At 61.9% G+C, this 17,602-nt stretch overlaps 2 protein-coding genes across 6 annotated transcripts; both read right to left on the minus strand.

Annotated features, from left to right (window-relative positions):
- Nucleotides 1-5,860: 5,860 nt before the first annotated feature.
- Nucleotides 5,861-11,787, minus strand: MMP15 (matrix metallopeptidase 15). Its single transcript, XM_063333941.1, has 10 exons — nucleotides 11,029-11,787; nucleotides 9,692-9,840; nucleotides 9,318-9,440; nucleotides 8,898-9,205; nucleotides 8,502-8,663; nucleotides 8,158-8,381; nucleotides 7,877-8,015; nucleotides 7,494-7,644; nucleotides 7,260-7,375; nucleotides 5,861-6,999 (listed from the first exon to the last, which is right to left on the minus strand). Exons 1-10 carry the CDS (start codon nucleotides 11,161-11,163, stop codon nucleotides 6,548-6,550), a joined length of 1,959 nt encoding a protein of 652 aa, XP_063190011.1. The 5' UTR covers nucleotides 11,164-11,787; the 3' UTR covers nucleotides 5,861-6,547.
- A 298-nt stretch (nucleotides 11,788-12,085) lies between these two features.
- USB1 (U6 snRNA biogenesis phosphodiesterase 1) lies at nucleotides 12,086-17,583 on the minus strand. Of its 5 annotated transcripts, XM_063333942.1 has the most exons (8): nucleotides 17,455-17,583; nucleotides 17,169-17,320; nucleotides 16,861-17,044; nucleotides 16,324-16,377; nucleotides 15,979-16,163; nucleotides 15,045-15,150; nucleotides 14,109-14,192; nucleotides 12,151-13,827 (listed from the first exon to the last, which is right to left on the minus strand). In XM_063333942.1, exons 1-8 carry the CDS (start codon nucleotides 17,550-17,552, stop codon nucleotides 13,728-13,730), a joined length of 963 nt encoding a protein of 320 aa, XP_063190012.1. In that variant the 5' UTR covers nucleotides 17,553-17,583; the 3' UTR covers nucleotides 12,151-13,727. The 5 variants fall into 5 exon arrangements, with proteins under 5 accessions (XP_063190016.1, XP_063190013.1, XP_063190012.1 ...); XM_063333943.1 differs by lacking the exon at nucleotides 14,109-14,192 and having other exon boundaries at nucleotides 12,147-13,827; XM_063333944.1 differs by lacking the exon at nucleotides 15,979-16,163 and having other exon boundaries at nucleotides 12,156-13,827.
- Between the last annotated feature and the right edge of the window lie 19 nt (nucleotides 17,584-17,602).

Below are 17,602 nucleotides of genomic sequence, written 5' to 3' on the forward strand. Positions count from 1 at the left end.
ACAAAGCTGGGCTCTCCCAGGACAAAGAGAGCCTGTTGGGGGACATCTGCCCCAGATTCTGGGTTTAATCCTGCCTGTTGGCGCTCCACCTGGTTTAAAGGTTTGGTACGTCTGTGCACCCTCACGGGCGGCAGCTCCTCTGTGTGGGCTGCACTTTACCTCTGTGGCCAGCTCTCGGGACACCTGTAATGCAGCTGCCTGATTTGCACTTCTCAAGCTAGTGGGCTTTGAACTGGAGCTGCTGACCCCATGCTGCCACGTGGTGCTGGATTGCACTTGCCGAAGGCTTTCTGGAGAAGAACTTTCCAATTTTCATAGCACCCGGAGAGCTTGGTAGCTCTAAGGAGCCAAGCCAAGGAAGCCCACATGGGAAGGCGCCATCCATCTTGCTTTGACGTTCTGTCAAGGCTTGGCCGGACTTGAGATTTGTTAAGTGGAATTGTCCTGTATTGTGTGCCAAGGATCCGCATTAATGAAGTCCATGGTGAGGCTTTCCTGCCATGTTTGCAGCTTGCCAGGGCTGGGGGAGCTGCTAGGGGAATCCATCCTTTCCCACAGGCCCGCCCTCATGAGCATGTGTTTTTGGCAGTCAGCGGTGGCCAAGCACTCACCAGGAGCTGCTGCTTTTCCCTGTCCCACTGGGGCCCATGCTCCAAATGAGTGACCTTCGTTCATTAAGAGGGGCTGGGCTCCCCAGGGCCCCAAACTGGCTGCCTCTGCGGAGAGATTAGGTGGGCCCTGCTGCCAATTCCTGCCTGACCTCTAGGAGCTGTGCCAGCAGTTTTGCTGGAATAAACTCCCAGCCTCAAACCCTTACATCCATGCGCGCCCTCTGTATGTTTTTTAATATGAAACAAAATATTGCATCTTCCTGTTTACATGCTGCACAAAGTGGAGCATCATCAGATACTGGCTCTTTTCCTTAGGGCCAGACAGTGGGGGATTTAGGCCGTGTTCTTAAAAAATCTTCCTCTTCTAATCCCCCTCTCCCATCAAAACTTTAACTGTGAGTGAAGCTCTCCCTGTGGGAGAAGAGGATGCTGCTGGCAGCTAGGCCACAATATCACAGTCATTTCCTAGAGTAAATGTGCACCAGCAAAACTCCTGCGACGAAGCTCCCAGCTTCTTGCTGCTTTGGACACGCCAGCCGGGACGCGAAGCTCTCCTATGTGGAAAGAGTGGAGGAAGGCAGGAAGGACGTGGGTAGAGAGATGGGAGGCTGCCCTGAGGACGGCTGCTGCCTGCGTGCTCCCGGGGCAGCCCCAGCTAGGTGCGAGGGGTGAGCAGAGCAGGGTTCTGCTTCAGTGCAGGCAGCCTGCGGAGAATAGGCCTTAAATATCTCCTCGTTCGCCTTCCTGCGGGTGGCCTGCTCATCCTTCCTGCTTAAGCCCTAATTGCAATGTCTAGTGGGAGAGAAAGGAGTCTTTCTTTGTGGGGAGCCCTGGATTCAACCTGGGGCAGAGTGGGGCCTGCACAGAGGTGAGTTTTCCTCGCCTCTGCTGGATTTTCACCTTCCTCTTCCATTATCTGGGGCAAGGTCCTGCACTTGGGCACTTGATCAGGACCCAAGTGTTTTCTACATCAAAGGCAAAGGTTCTCTTTGAAATCTCAGCTGCTGAAGGAGGGTTAGTGCAGGGGCTGCAGCATCTCAGAGCAAGACCCGGGAGAGTGACCCTCCTTGGGTTGGACCAGGGACCAGACATGCTCGCGCTGAGCTGGAGCAGCTGGCAGGCACCGTGTGGCGCAAGCCAAGGCTGGGACATCCCTCGGCTCCGGTGGCTCTGCCTGGGCAGGTGGCAGTGTCTGGCAGGGGAAACAGGTGACAGGGTTTCCCTGGAAAGCTTTTGTCCGCTTGCTCTGCTACTGAGGCAGAAGCAGCCTGGGTGAGAGTCCAGCCCAGTGGAGTGGCAGGATACTGATCTGGGCTTCTGTCCCTGCCTATGGCCTTCCCTTTACTCTGTCTTCTTCCTATTAAGTAGATCCTGACACAAAGCATGGAGCTCTGATTGTGGAGGTGATATGCAGGAATCAAAAAAAAAATCTGGGCCAAACTTTGCTCCTTGCCCTTTCTGCCCCCCATTCTGCATCTCCCTGGATGTCCTGGGCCAAATGTTGTCGCCTTTGTAGAGGGATTGCACCTCCAGGGCGATGGTAATCCTCTGCAGCTGCTCTCTACCATGGTGGTGCTGGAGGGGAGGGCAATATTTATTTTGAGTTTTGCCATTGGCCACCGCCCAGGAAAAATGAGTGACGGTACTGGGGACTTTGGCCACTTCTGCAGGCCGAAAGAGCTGATCTTCCTGCCCCGCTGGCGCCTGTGGGAGAGGGGTGAGAGCTTCCCCCAGCAGGCTGCAAAATGGGACCACACAAGCGAGACTTGATTTGGATGAGGGAGTGAGGGGCTGTGCACCCTGAGAGCTACCCTGGGCTGGGCGGGGAGCCCATCACCTCAGAGCCGCTAGAGGTGAGATGATGATGGACGCCAAGTTGTGCTGAAGCAGACCTGCAGACTGTCTGCTCCACCATCACCCTTGCATTGCCCCTGTGACCCCAGAAATGACTTTCCTCCCCGTGAGCTGAAGGGTCTGGCACCCCGGGGAGCGGAGCTGGTGGCTGTGGGGTGGGTGCGAGGCGGGGGTGACAGGCATGAGCAGCGCACGCGTGTGCCCGGCTCAATGCATCCCACCCAACAGCAGGACTGTGCTGGCACCGACCCCTGCACCCCGAAGCCTCAGTCCTGGCCTGCAGCGAGCGCAGGCAGCAGGCTCAACCCCTCTCAGGGCCCCACAGCTCTTCCCTCTGTCCCCGGCGTCGTTTCCTCCGGCCTTGACGCTGGCTGGTCGCTGCTCCGGCGTATCCCGGCCCCAGTTCTTCCTCTGGGCCGAGCCCGGCTTCCTCTCTGCTTTCCCGGTCCTCTCCTCAGCGGCGCGTGGGGGATCATGCCCTGGCTTGCATGGAGGAGGCAGGAGGAAGCGTGTTTTTCTCCTGTGACGGTGCCAAGCAGGCGGAGAGAGCCCCTGCCAGCCCTGGGGGATCACCCCATCACCCGTGCTCCAGCGGCGTGTGGAGCCCCGTGCCGCCGCGGCCAGCACTGCCCCGGCGTGGCAGGGCCCGGAGGACGCTGAGCTCCTGGGGTCTTTTCCAGGTCGGGCTTCTCTAGCCTATTTTTGGGAAGCTGGGAGGATCCACCTGGAAGCTGCCAGGATCCACCCCCGCCCCGCGGTGGGCTGGATGCTGGCAGGGCTGCCCAGTGCCTGCCAGGGCCTGGCTGAGCGGGACTTGGGCTCCCCCGAGCCACAAAAAGCCCTCTCCCTTGCAGCAGGTACATCCCTGCCCTCCCTGGAGGTCTTGCCATCCGTGGGTGGCCAGAGGCGAGCTGATCCCGCTGTGGGCATGCAGGGTAGAGCGAGAGCCTCCGGCAAAGAGCCTGGGCTCCGCTGAAATGCTGGGCTTTGTCTCCGGCAGGGTTGCTCACTGCTGTCCATGAGCGTTTCCAGATGGCCCAGGGCTCCTGGCGCCGGCTCCGCTGCAGCATCTTGGGAAAAGCGGGAGCGGGTGGGAAGTGATCTCCCAGCTCTCTGAACCCCGGGCAGCCGGGGCCTCTGCTCCCAGCGCCGCTAACTCCCCCTGGGGAATTGCTCCCAGCCCCTGTCCCACCCTGAGTCTGCAAGGAGCCCCCTGCCCTGCCGAGGGACTGCCCAGGGAAGGGGATGCCGTGAGCCTCTGGCCATCCTTGGCCGGCTCAGCTGGCTTCCCCTGCAAGCCTGGCATCTCTCCGGGTACCAGGCCTTGGGGTCCCCACCCCTGCATCCTGCCAAGCCCTTGGCGCCCCCGGGGAGACGGGGGAAACACAGCTGCCGTGGGAAATCAAGCTGTTGTCGGAAATGCATCTGCCACGGGAAGTGCATCTAGTGTGGGAAATGCATCTGCCGTGGGAAATGCATCCGCGCCGGCCTCGGGAGCTGCCTTTGCGGGGGCAGGGAGCAGCAAATCCCATCCAGGCTTTCCTCCTGCCTCGCCTTTTTGGCCAGGTTCGTGCCGTTCGGTAGCTCCCGGTGCTGGTTTGACCCCCGTTCGGGGCAGGCTGGGGGTGCCGGGCTGCCTGCAGCAGGGCTCCCCTTCCTGCAGAGCTGTGGTTCCTCCCACAGCCCCGGGGAGGACCCACGCAAGCACACATCTGGCCAAAATGGTCAAAAACGAATTGAAAGGAGTTAAAAGCCAAGGAATGTGACCCAGCACAGCCTAGCTGATAGAATACAACAGCCCCGGAGCCACTTGGAGACACACACACACACACACACACACCCCACCACCCCCGATTCTTCAGGGCTTTTCTCTGCCTGATTTTGGCTTCTTGCTTGGCTGCAGCGATGTGCTGAGTCTGAGCCAAAGTGTTTCCCAGGGAATCAGCTAACGGCAAGGAATTGCTGCCCAGCGTGGGCAGGGATGGAGGCTGGAGTAGGGGATTGGTGGCCCAGGCCACCGGGGTCCTCCTCCCTGCCCCCCCAGCGCCGTCAGCCCTGGGAAAGTGGGGCGAGAACCAGCATCAGTGTTTCCCTTTTAAAGTAATTAGTGGCTGAGGAGTAGCTGGGCGGCTCAGGGTAATTTAGTGCCGGGGAAGTGGCTGCAGCCGAGCCTTGGGCACAGAGCCAGCGGCTCTGGGTTCTGGGGAGGGGTGGGGAAGGATGGTGATGGTGATGGTGGGGCACAAAGGCTTCGTTCCCACCCATGGAGGTGCCCTCCTGCTGGGGCCGGCAGGGCAGGGATGGGGGCATAGGGGCAGCCAGAGTCCCAGGGAGGGGGGAGCAGGTCAGGGAAGGGTTGATGCTCCAGCACCGAGCCCCGTGTCACAGCCGCCTGCCCCGTGGGAGCGCCTGGGCAAGGGTGCCGTGGGGTGCCAGGCTGCCTGCTGCTGGAGGAAGCCTGAGGAGGGAAGAGGATGCTGGTGGGAATCCAGTCCCACAGGGAAACCCCCCCCACGCACACACACTCCACAGGGTCAGACCCACACGTCCCCTGCCTGGCATGGGCTGCCCCACCCCACAGGTGTATTTAACCGCACCAGGCCTCAGCTGCACCCGTGGCTCCAAAGCAAACGTGGCCCAAGCTTGCCACCCCGGCGGGCATCGCCAGCAGAGGGAGGGAAGGAAGCTGCCGTCTCCATCCCTGCCGCCCGCCGCGGTCAGGTTTTTCCTTCCCATCAACGGCTGAGCGACATTTTTTTCTCTGGATAAAGCCCATTTCCCGCCACCCTCCCCTGGTCTCATCTTTCCCGCTCCCACCAATTATTTCCCCCGTATCTCCGCAGCGGTCGCAACTCCTCCGGCTCTCCTCCGCCCAGCCAACGGCGGTGAGACAGGATACGGCCACCCCCTTCCCCCCCCACCCAAGGAAAAGCTCCGGGATGGTGCAGGGACAGGGAGCCGGAGCACCCGGTAAACCAGCTGCCAGAGCATCCCCGCACCGTCCCCCGGCTGCCCAGGGATGGGAGGTGGCTGCCCCCGGGCCGGAGTGGGGTGCTGGCTGGGGGAGAACAAGGCCGGCTGTGTTCCTGGCAAGGCCGTCGCTGCTGCTGTGGGAGCTGGTGAAAGGCAGCTCTGTCTGCTGCTGGGGGGGGGGGGGGGGGGCGGGGAGAGGGGATGCTTTCGCTGACCACCCCCCTCCCCCCAAAATGGTAGCCCCAAGGCAGGGGCCACTGTGGGGACATCGCCGGCCATGCTGGTCCCTTCCCGCACATCCCCTGGCTCGGCCCCCCGCAAGGTACCCCTGGGCAATCCCCCACTACCACAAAAAATCTGCCAGACCTCACGCGGGGCTCCTGCCCCCCTCTCCCGCGGCAGAAAGGACAGCACCACAGCTCTCCACGCACCCGACCCGTTTAATACACGTACAAGGTGGCCGTGCCTGCTGCCCTGCCCACAGGACCGCCTGTCCCCAGGGCTTCGCCCCGTGGCAGAGGCAGGGGCTGGGCTGGGCTGAGCCCATGGGGGGGGGGTGGGGTTGCAAAGGTGGAGTGTCCCCCCCTCGCGCTATCTTTAAGTGCCACATCCCTGCGGTTCAACGGGAAACACGGACGGGAGCTCGACCCTCCCTTCCCCCCTTATGCTTCCCTGCAATGGCAGGTGCCAGCAGCTGAGACCTGCCAGCTCACAGCACTTGTGAGCAGCCCCCAACCCACTCACCGCCCCACGCAGCACAGCCACAGCACATTCACGGGGGGAGAAAGGGACCCTGCTGGGACCCTGTGGCAGAGGCGGGCGCAACACAATGGGTGGTAACCTGAGGGTCACAGCCAGGGACGGGGGACAGCCGCTGGGGAGCAGGCAGGACCTGGATGCCCTCCAGCCCCGCCACGACCATCCTCCAGTCCCAGCCCGGCTGCTCTGGGGGGGCTGGGGGGGGAGCATTCCCCCGTTTTCCGAGGCCGGAGCCATCAAACAAACCCAGGGCAAGAGGGGACGAGGCCGTGGGGAGGGGCAGGAGAGGGGGAGATCAGGTCCATCGTTAGCACCATGGTGGTGGGGGCAGGTTGGGGAGGGAGCCAGGGTCAGACCCACTCCTGCAAGGAGCGCTTGCAGTACAGGAGCATTCGGGGCGCGCCCTTCCTCTGCATCTGGACGATGACGTAGATGAGGCCGAGGATGCAGAGCAGCAGCACCAGCAGCACCAGCACCATGACGACGCTCATGGTACGCGTGTACTCGTCGATCTGCACCACCACGTCCACGTCCCCACCTGGCTGGTGGCCGCCCTCGCTGTAATCCTCCTCATCTTCTTCCTCCTCCTCCTCTTCCTCCTCCTCGCCATCGGCCCGCCTGTCCCCATCAGGGTTAAAGGGGGGTCGGTCCCCATCGGGCCAGCGGGGATGGGGGTCCGGGACCAGCTCCATGTGACAGCCCATGAAGTCCCGTAAAATGGATTTAGGATAACCTGGCTCCGTCTTGAGCCGCTCGTTGTCGAATTTCCAGTACTTTGTGCCTCTGTAGAAGTAGGTGGAAGCTGGGGGGGGGGGGGCGAAGAAGATGAAGGTGAGGTGTAAGTGGGCAGGCGTAGGGCACCCCACAACCTGGGAACCCCTGCAGGTGCCCAGGACAGCAGGTTTTACTCTGGGACCGGTGAAATTCTTCAGAAAGGGCTTCAACCACTGACTCCCGAGCACCCTTCTGGCCTCCACCCTACATGGCCAGGCCACCAGAGGGGTGACCCTATCCCCTCTGGTCCCCCCCTGCCACCTGGCCCTCTTCTCCTCCTCTACTTACAGGCGTCCGGGCTGAGGAAGGCACCCTTAGGTGAGGGAGGGATGCCCGTCCAGACGGAGATGGGCTTCGGGTACCCAGGGTCCACCGAGCGGGTGTCTTCATTAAAGCGCCAGTATCTGGAGGAGTGAGGTGGTGAGCAGGTGAGGAGCACGAGGGTCTCTGCCGCCTGCCATGCCCACCCCTGCCAGGGGCGAGGAGGCAGCAGAACAGGGGGAGGACCCTGGAGCCACTCACCTGTCCCCACGGAAGAAGAAGGTGTGCCCCGTGGGTTCCCACCAGATGGCCGTGTCGATGCTGTCGTAGGGGATGCCCTGCCCGTAGGTGACCAGAGGCTGTGGGTACCCGGGCTCCAGATTGGCTTCTCGGAAGAGCCAGTACCGGTCACCTGGAGGGGGGTGGAGAATGGGGATGAGGCGGCCATGCTCAGCTGCTGTGTCAGGGACACATGTGGACAGGGTACGACGCCTGCGGCCACCCCAGCCCTTGGGAATCAGGCAGCGGCTCTGGCTGGGGAGGGGGATCAGGATGGCATGAAGCCAAGCAGCTCTCAGCAGTCTGGAGGGCGCACTGGGGTCCCCCCTCCACCTCGGCCCTCCCCCCCCAGTCTCGCCGCTCACCTTTAAAGAAGACGAACCTCCCGTCGTGCCTCTCATAGGCGGCATCGATGTCCCCAGGGAGGCCCCGCCAGAAGTGCCCGATGGGCATGGGGTAGTTGTCCAGCACCCGGTTGTGTCGGACCCTCCAGAACCACCGGCCCTGGTGGGAAATGGGGGGTTGGCAGAAGATGGGGGGGACACAGGGACACAGTCCCAGTGCCAGCCATTTCGCCATGGGATCCTCCCACCCAGGGACGCGCCACATCCCCAGGGAAGGGGCAGGAGGGTATCCTGGCAGGTACCTTGAACACAAACATCTCCCCACGCAGCACTGCCACCGTATCGAAGTTCCCATCGCAGATGTTGGGGCCATACTGGTCAGGTCGGTCTGGGCTGCCGGGTTTGGGGGGTCGCTCCGGTTTCCCCGGTGGGGGCGGTTTAGGGGGTCTCTGGTCTGGCCTGCCAGGTCTCCGAGGTGTCACGGTGGGCAAAGGCTCAGTGGGCTGAGGGTGCCCATCCGCGGTACCTGGATGGGGCGGCGAGAGAAGGGATGGCGTGATGCAGACCAGCAGCGCAGGTGCCTCAGTTTCCCCACATACGTGCCCAACATCCCACCTCTGGGCTGATCCCCCACCCAGCTCCTCACCGTACAGCTGTTGGATGCCCTTGAGGTCATCCTCAGGAAGCTGGAAGTTCTCCGTGTCCATCCACTGGTAGAAGGGGGCCATGATAGCGCTGGGGTTGCTGGAGTGCTCCAAGCCCAGCGAGTGCCCCAGCTCGTGCACGGCCACCAAGAAAAGGTTGTTCCCTGCAGGGAGAGGCACCATCAGCAAGACGAGGTGGAGGACATGACGCATGGGGTGGGTCTTTGGCCCCAACACCCTGTGACGAGGGTGCTCTGGTGGGAGCTGCCTGCACCACCGTGGTGGAGCTGCTCTCCCTGCCACCCCCGCCCACGCCAGCGCGTCCCCCCTGCCCTCAAACCCAGGGGCCCACCAGGCTCGTCCGGTTGCCTTCACCACCTCCTTGGCCCTCAACTCACCAGAAACATCTGTGTTCTCCAGCGTCCAGGGCTCATCTGAGTCGAAATGTGTGTCCCCCCCCATGCCAGGACCAGGAAAATAGGCGTGAGCCAAAAACCCCCCGACGCCGTCGAAGGGGGAGCTGTCTCCGTGGAAGCCAGAGGCAAAGAGCACCATGATGTCGGCCTCCTTCTTCCGCTTCTGTCGGATTTCCTCGTAGGGTACCTCCCGGAAAGCCAGCGGCGTGGCTTGCTCCCACACCCGGAAAGCTCGGCGGACGGCCTCGTACGAGTGGTACCGACCCAGCTTCTCCGTGTAGTTTTGGATGCTGGGGGTACAGAGCTCGCTGGGGATAGCCCGAGACAGTGCGTGCTCCCCAAGGGGGTCCATGGCTCTCCACGGGTCAGGGAGGGGTGGGAAGCCCTGGAGATGGTGGGTACCTGAAGGTGAGATGGCTCTGGCTCCAGCGCCGCCCCGTCAGTGCGTACCGCTTCCGCCGCATGTTGGACTTCATCCGCGCCCCAAACTGGTCCGGGACCCCGCAGCGGGGACGTTTCATCCACCTGCCAGGAGGGCATCGAGCCAGGGCTCAGCCCACCGCAGCCAAGGTCCCCAAGGGGTTACAGCAGCCGCAGATGGCGAGGGAAGTGTCCCAGCTGCAGGGGTGCAGCCCCCAAAAGGGGAGACACAGCTCTCGTGGGAGACAGCGCCTGCATTTCCAGGTGCAGGCAGAGCTCCAGGGCCGGCAGGCAAAGCCCAAGAGCGGGGAGCAGAGGTGCCTTCTGCTAGAGCAAGAGGACACGGAGAAACTCACGCCTTGGTCTCCTCGTCCAGGACGCCGGTGACGGTGATGCCGTAAAACTTCTGCATCTCGGCAAGGGCGGAGGAGAAGGTCTGAGCCGAGCGCATGGTGGACATCTGCCGGCTGGGCTGCGGCAGGTAGCCGTAGAGCCGCAGCCATGCCTGCGTCGGGGAGAGCCCAGTGTGAGGCGGCGGCGGGGAGCGGAGCTGGAGCCCCCCGGGGCAGACGGCTGCAGGATGCGGCCCGCTGCCCCTCCAGCCCCGTCCCTGCCGTGGGGTGCGTGTGCCAGCTGCCGGGGGGCAAACACTGCACCCAGGCAGGCAGGGCAGGCAAGCCGCAGCACGCAGCAGGCAACGGAGCCCCAGCCCTGCCCCACAGAGTTGGGGGGGACACTCGGATCCAGGATGGGGGGGTGGCAGGGGGCTGTCAGCCACCCTGACCCCCAGGGAGAAGGTGGTTGTCAGGGGGCCAGCCTGGCCGCCTGCTGCCCTCCCCCAGAGGTGTCCCCAGGGGGGCTGCGGAGGGACATGGGGCCAGTCCCACCCCCACCAGCAGCCTGGGACCCCCCACCCCGGCCTCCACCCACAAAGGGGCTTCTGTCCTGCGGGGTGGGGGGGTGCTGGGGTGCGCCGGGTCTCTTCCTTCCTGCACCAGCCTCCGCCTCCCCTTGTCTTTTCTAATTAGTTTTTATTTTTATTAGTGCTTCTAATTTTTCTATTTTCTTTTTTCTATTATTTTTCCCTTTTTAGTTTTATTTTTTCCCCTTATTTTAATTTTCTAATTTTTTTCCTTTTGATTTTCCACTTTTCTCTTTCCATTTTTTTTTGTTCCTTTCCCCCCCATATTTTTCCTCCTTCCATTTTTTTTGTTCCTTTTCCCCAATATGTTTTTCCTCTTTCCTTTTTTTCCCCCCCCTTTTCCCCACCAGTTTTTTCCTTTTTCACGATTTTTCCCCCTTTTTCCACTTCTTTTTCCAAACACCCCCCCCCCATACCCCGATTTAATGTTTCGATTTGGAGAAATTCATAATTTTTTACCCCCCGCCCCCAGGCAGGGTGGCGAGGCAGAGACTTTATCAAAGGCCCTTTCACCCCCTCCCCCGCCGCGGCCTGGCGTGGGCACAAAGCGCTTCCTCTCCCCCGCCGGTCGCTGCCCGTCGCCCCCGGGGGAGACCCGGACCTCCCCCTCGGACACCCCCCCCCTACACCTCCGGGCCTGCACCCTGCCTGCACCTGCGGCGGCCAGCGCTGCCTGCCCTCCGGCCGCAGGTGCAGGCAGGGCGCGGGCAGGGGAAGGGGGGGGTGTCCCAGGGGAGCCTCCCCCAGCCCCGCGCCGCGCCCCCGCCTCACCTCCGCGTTGATCTCCTCGCCCGTCGCCCCCGCCAGCAGCACCAGTCGCACCAGTAGCACCAGTAAGGGCGGGAGGCGGCCGGCCGCCCGCAGCGCCCCGCCCGCCCGACGGGGGGCGCCCCCGCCTCCTGCCATCCCGCGTCTGCCGCCGGTTCGCGGCTGCCCCCCGGCCGCGCCGGGCCGTGCGGGAGCTACGCCGCCCTCATGGCCCGGTACCGGGCCGCCGCAGGGGGCTGCGCACGGTGCATGGGCAGGCGCGGCCCGTCGCCTCCCAGCCCGCCTTTGTGCGGGGGGATCAGGCCGGCGGCGACCGGCACATGGGCGGCCACCGCGGCGCGGCTCGGGCCCTGCCCGCCGGGAGCGGCGGAGCGGCGCGGAACCGTGCGAAGGGACGCGGGCGCGGCGGCGGCGGCGGCGGCGGGGCTCGGCGGGGAGCGGGCGGGGCGGGGCCGCGGCGGGCGGGGGGCGGGAGCGGGCGGGGGGGCGGGGCCGCGGCGGGGGGGCGGGGCCGCGGCGCGCTCCCACGCGTGTCACAGCCCCGCAACCGCCCCCACGAGTGTCGGCAGCCCCATGCAGCCCCCACAGGTGTCCCAGCCCCGCAACCGCCCCCAAGGGTGTCAGCAGCCCCACGCAGCCCTGCAGCCACCCCCATGGGTGGCCCAGCCCCGCAACCGCCCCCACGGGTGTCAGCAGCCCCGCACAGCCCCACGCAGCCCCGCAGCCGCCCCCATGGGTGTCCCAGCCCCGCAACTGCCCCCACGGGTGTCAGCAGCCCCGCACAGCCCCACGCAGCCCCGCAGCCGCCCCCATGGGTGTCCCAGCCCTGCAACTGCCCCCACGGGTGTCAGCAGCCCCGCAGCCGCCCCCACGGGTGTCCCAGCCCCACACAGCCCCCACGGGTGTCAGCAGCCCCATGCAGCCCCCACGGGTGTCCCAGCCCCGCAGCCGTCCCCACGCCCGTCTGCAGGCAGAGCACGGCCCATGGCACGCAGACCGTGCACGCCCTGCGCGCCACTGTGGGCCGTGCCAACACCCGCCTGTCCCCAGACTTTGTCCCCGCAGCCCTGCTGCCAAGCCCCGGCTGCGTCCCCCAAAGGCGGGAGCGGGAGTCCTGACACCCGCCGGAGGTACAAGGCTGGGCCGTGGGCCAGGCTGGGCCCCGCCGGGGAAAGAGCGCAGCCACCAGTTGAGCATTAACCTGGCACTGCTGGACTCGGACCACAGAGAAACCGGTCGTGCCAGAGCCAGTTTCACTGGAAGTCCCCAGGGGCTAAATATATCCATCTTTGTTTGCTTTTCCTCCACCAAAAGAAAACCCGGGGGTGTAATCACACGCCTTATCACGCAGATCCCCATCCCAGGAACCAACCGGCTACAGGCTTAACAGAATTTTGTTAAGGATTTTGAAAGCCGGCTCTGGCACAGGCGTTGGCAGACCCCACGGCCTGGGCCAGAGACGCTCCCACAGCCACGACGCTCCCGGGGCTTTCCCGTGTGCAGGGAAAGGCAGCACCAAGCTCACAAGAAGCATCTGCAAGGCATGGCCTCATCCAAAGTCTGCGGGAGCTGGGCACGTCTGAAAGGGAACGCTTGAAGTATACCACAGACACAATTTTATGACACGAGGAAACAAGATTTTTACTGCTCAGAAGTCCTGAAGTCTTTCATCAGACAGGCACAGAATGAAAGATTCAGGGCAGCACATCGGCATCCTGCTCCGAATACTCGAGATGCTGCTGCCACCCTCCCGTCAGGAACAAAAGGATTAAAATGGAGCTTCTCCAGAGGGCCGACATCCAGCCAACAGTCCCCAGGGTCATCACAGCACCCGGGGTGCTGTTCCCATGGGGAAGAAGCTCGGAGCCCGGGCAGGAGCTGCGGCACCTTGACTCACCCGTGGGCATGGCCCTTCCAGCTCAGGAAAACGCTGACAGTGCCCTCTCTTGGGCTTGCCCACGCACGGCAGTGAGCTCCTCGGGAGCAGCAGCCCACCAAAAATGTCCTGGGCTCACGGCACGCACAATCTTAAACCAAAGCTCTTCTTTTAGAGCCAGCCCAAAGCACTGAAACGCAAGGGGTTTACAACCTCTCTCCTCCAGATTTCATCTTTTGCTGTTTGGCAAAAGGATCGGATAGCGAAATTTCTCTCTAGAGGCAGCAGCAGTGCGAGAGGGATGCAGAACATGACTCAGGAACTTGTCCTGGCTTACAGCTGGGAGATGCTCTGGTGAGAGTCCAGCTCCGTGTCCTCGCATCCTGCTACTCAAAGCATGCTCACAGCCTCCCGACAATCGGTCAGCGCTACTTCCAACCGCGTGAGACACTTTCCCTTTAGCAAAAACCTCCCACGCTACCTTCTTCCTCCTTCCCGTAAGGCATCTATGGCTTTTATAGAGAATATTTTTTTTTTTTTAAAAATCAGCAAAATTAGCCACTGTGGGATGGCTGGAACCGCCGGTGCTGACAGCAGCACATACAGCAGCGAGAACGAAACCCGCTACAAACACACATTTCTTCATTCAGCAACTCAAACTTGGAAGTAGCCCGACTTGAGGCCACAAACACCCCCGAGGTGCTGAGCAGGCAAGAAGAGCGTGGGAGATGCGTGACAGCCACTTGGGGCTGTGCTGGAGAACAGTCCTTGGTTCAACGCCAGGGTCTTTGAGGCTCTCAAACGCACAGCCCCGCTGGCCCCTACCTCAAGGGGAAGTAGAAGTACTTGTTCCCCGACTTGCAACGGACTTGGTCCCATTGGACACGCAGCAGGAGCGCCGCATCCTCAAACCCATCCACGATGTCCTGGAAAACAGATGCAGGAGTCAGTACGAGGAGAGTGGATCTGCCAGAGGATGGAGTCGGCAGCTCCCTCTCTGAACCCAGTCAGGGACAAGGCTGTTTGTGGCTGGAAGCCTCCAGAGGGTGATTAACTCATGGTCCCCCCAAAAGCTTCTCTTTTTTCAACCCAGTGAAGTTTGTCTTGCTCAGTGAAGAGAATTTCCCACTCTCTGCCCTCAGCGGGGACATGTGGCTGGACACCAGCTCCGCTCTGCCCCTGCTCTCCACACTGCGTGGGGACGCACCTGGAGCTCCCGCAGACACTGCCCTTCCAGCCTGCCAGACATGTCCCCGACGCACCAGGCCAAGCTGATATGGAACGACGGGTCCTGAAGACAAAACAGGGATCAGATCGTGAGAGCTAAAGGAGCTCAATGCACGGAGCCGCAGCAGGAGATCTGGTGTGATGCTGGGATCGCAGAGGCAGGGGGATCCCAAAGGCAGGGGGATCCCAAAGCTGGAAGCCACCTCTGCCAGCTCAGCAGTTGCGGAGCTGATACAGGCAGTGCTGGAGGCGAGACGAGTCCTGGGCTCCCCATGCCAGCCCTCTTGGGCACCAGTGTACAAGGATGCCTGGTTCCCAGCCCCACTGCGGTCAGCTCTGCAGAAGCTTTTCCAACCACACAGAGAACCTCTCACGGACAGTCCTGGAGAGGGTAGGTGGGTGACTTCTGAATAACCCACAAGAGCCCCCTGCTCAGCTCTGGAGGCAGAGAAATCAGGGTTTGGCCCTTCAAAGCCCCAAATGTGTCCCCAAAGCTAGTACCCGATGCTGTGGGAAACTGCCCAAGGAAGAGGCATGAGCATCGTCCACATGGCTCACCCTAAGGCCATTCAATCCTAGGACAACCCTGCTTCCACGCAGAGCAGGGCAGCAACTGTGATGTACACTTTGGCCCTTTGCCCCAGAGACCCGATCCTCCAGAGGCCACCAGACAGTTACCATCCTCAGCCTCCTGCACAGCACGCGACACAGAAGTCAGACTCGCGCTAGTCCCATTCTCAGCAAGAGAACGGATATTAAGGTGTTAAGTATGAGTACCACCAACTGGCCCAAGGAGACCATCTCCGAGTCTAACCTCACCACTCCTGTTTATTTGGGGTGAACACTTCATGGATCTCTGGTGAGGAACCAGACGGTGTGTCTGGAGCGGCAGGGAAGTAATTAGGAGACCACTCACCTTGTAGAATGTGGGAAGGTCAAACTCCTCCAGAACTCTGTCCACCTCCGAGACCAGCTCCAACAGCTGGAAATGCCCAGCAGAGACCTCCAAGCCAATAAAGGTCCTAAAGAAAGAAAAGGAGAGACAGCAAGCACCCTTTCCTGCTGCAGAAAGCACCTCTGCAAGCATACTTAGCCCTGCATTCCTATCGGGCAAATTTCCTACCCCCTAACAAAAGCTAATTTGAGGAATGCCAGGTTTAAGCATTCAAGGACGACGACCGCATTCTGAAGAAAAACAGAAATAAAGATGCGGTAGCAGGGAGAAGCAGGACTGGACAATACACCCCATAGATTTACTGGATTAACTCAGCACCTTTTGGGATGTGAAAACTCATTTTCCAGGCAAAGGATGGACTTGCCGGGTATTTCAGCGGGGCGCCGTGCCCATGCGGGAGCTGCATTCAAAAAGCAGAAGTTGCCAGAGGGGTCTGACGGCGGGAGGGGAAGTGGGGAATGGGAAGTACCAAGCTGGAGAGACGTGACAGAGAGGTACCTCCTCAAGGACTGTCTGGATGATGCTTTCTGGACTCCAGGAGGAGAGAGGAAGACTAACTCTCATCCAGGACCTGCCTCATCCCACCCATGACTATCGTGGGCTGCCATTCCCAGTAGATTCAGCAACTTTTCACAATTTTAATCACCTTTGCTTTGACATTTAAACTACTTAATTGCATTCAGTTGGGATCAGGCTTCCAAGCTGACACCCAGGAGAACGAGCACTGTTGGAGCTATTTCTCTCCAGCTCTTAGAAGACCTGCACTGCAATTTCACAACCAGCACTGCTGCCAAAAGAGGTGGCCCCCGGCTCCGCTTGCCCCAAGCCGCTCATGCATGCAGGGGGGTTTGCGAAACCACAGAACAAACCAGATGGCGGCGAACGTGGCTGCCACCTTTTAGCTGCTGGGAAACTGCAGCACAAATCGAAGCCCAGCAGACAGGCCTGCCTCGGGTCATGTTGTGAACAGATCTCTTCTCTCCAGAAGAATGAAATCCTCCAGCCTGAGGTTCACCCACCACCACCGAGACCAACGGCTTGCAGAGAATCACCGCTGAAGCTAAAGATTTGCGCAAGTGGCTGGGGAAAGGTGTGAAACCTCTGGATAATAAGGTGACTGCACGCTGCCGCATCACACCGCTCAGCCCAACCACCGTGGGACAGGCAGGATGACGCTTCCCATCTGCCCAGCACCTTGCCCAGCGTCCTCCCCAGGCAGGCTGCCCTGCTGCTTGCTCACCTGGTTTTGTTCTCGTTGGTGTAAACCTTCACTTGGTCAGCCACACAGAAGAACCTGAAATAAGAAAGATTCTATTTCAGTCAGTGGGAAAAAGAGAAGAAAAGAAAAAAGCAAATAGGGAGGGGACAGGATTTCTACCAAGCTGTGGAAAGATAAAGGCAAATGCATGCCGCAAGCGGCCCAAATCGGTGCAACCGGAATCTTTCTGGGCTCAAATTAATCCATTCCCCCGCCCCGGTTTCCAGCCCTCTGAAGCCCTGACAGGGACAGAAGCCCTGAAGCAGCTGATGCTCAGCAGGTGCCTGAGCCAGATGTAAGGAATGAACCCACCCGTGGTTTTGGGGATGGCGCAGCTCTGGCCTCATCCTTGAGAGCCGGGACCTGACTTATCCAGTGCTGGATCCCGAGGCAAGGAGAAAAACTCCCCAGGGCTTTACTGCTGCCAGAGATGGCTTCGGGTGTGGATGCTGGCGAGGCACAAGGCCCGGGGAGAGGGCAGGGTGCGAGGAGCCTCTCCCGGGGCTCCACCGTCCCTACCTGTGGAAGGGGGCCAGGCGCTCCTTGAGGGAGCGGACGAAGGGGTCTATCCAGTGGTAGCGCAGCACCACGCACTGCGAGAGGCTGAGGTGGAACTCCTCCATGGCAGCCAGCGAGGCGACATAGGTGCGAGCGCGTGAGACCAGCAGCTCCAGCAGCTCCAGGAATTCCTCCTGGACTCTGTCTGCGGGGCAGTGCCGTCAGGGCCAGGTTCCCCTCCCCACACCCCGCGGATCCCCACCGGGGACGGCCGGGTCCCGTGGGACTCCCGGGGCCCCAGCGGGCTCCCCGCCGTCGCCGTTACCTACAGGGCAGGTAGACGTGCGTGGCCCAGCTGCCCCGCTCGTGGGGGAAGCGGCGGACGCGGCCGCCGTGCAGGGAGCTGTCGTTGCTAACGGTCTCCTCCGGCTCCGGATCGCCCGGCAGGCCGGCGGGGACGGGCAGGCGGGGGCGGCCGGCGCTGCAGGGACAGGGGAGGAGGAGAAGGAGGATGAGGAGGAAGAAGGCGGCCGCGCCTTCCTCACCCGGCCCCGCTGGCTCCCGCCGCACCCTCACCCCCTATCCCGCGCGAAGGGCCCGTCCCGCCGCACCCACCTGGCCGGGGGAGGCCCCTGCGCGCCGCCGCCCCGGCGTCCCCCATCCTCATCCTCTTCCTCCTCTGAGCTGCTGTACCCCACCAGCGCGGCCCGCATAGCCGGTGCGGCCGGCCTTCCTTCCTTCCTTCCTTCCTTCCCTCCCTCCC

This window comes from Chroicocephalus ridibundus, chromosome 4 (genome assembly GCF_963924245.1).
Source record: "Chroicocephalus ridibundus chromosome 4, bChrRid1.1, whole genome shotgun sequence".
Lineage (NCBI taxonomy): Eukaryota > Metazoa > Chordata > Aves > Charadriiformes > Laridae > Chroicocephalus > Chroicocephalus ridibundus.

Bases quoted from the DNA above. Each gene is read 5' to 3' on its own strand.
- MMP15 (XM_063333941.1), bottom strand. From the start codon at position 11,163: ATGGCAGGAGGCGGGGGCGCCCCCCGTCGGGCGGGCGGGGCGCTGCGG. The intron at 9,206-9,317 runs GTACCCACCATC...CTGTACCCCCAG, and splicing joins CAGAGCCATCTCACCTTCAG to CATCCAAAACTACACGGAGA. The intron at 7,376-7,493 runs GTGAGTGGCTCC...TCACTCCTCCAG, and splicing joins TTCTTCTTCCGTGGGGACAG to ATACTGGCGCTTTAATGAAG.
- USB1 (XM_063333942.1), bottom strand. From the start codon at position 17,552: ATGCGGGCCGCGCTGGTGGGGTACAGCAGCTCAGAGGAGGAAGAGGAT. The intron at 17,321-17,454 runs GTGGGTGCGGCG...CTGTCCCTGCAG, and splicing joins CAGGGGCCTCCCCCGGCCAG to CGCCGGCCGCCCCCGCCTGC. The intron at 16,378-16,860 runs GTAGGGACGGTG...TTCTTATTTCAG, and splicing joins CGCCTGGCCCCCTTCCACAG to GTTCTTCTGTGTGGCTGACC.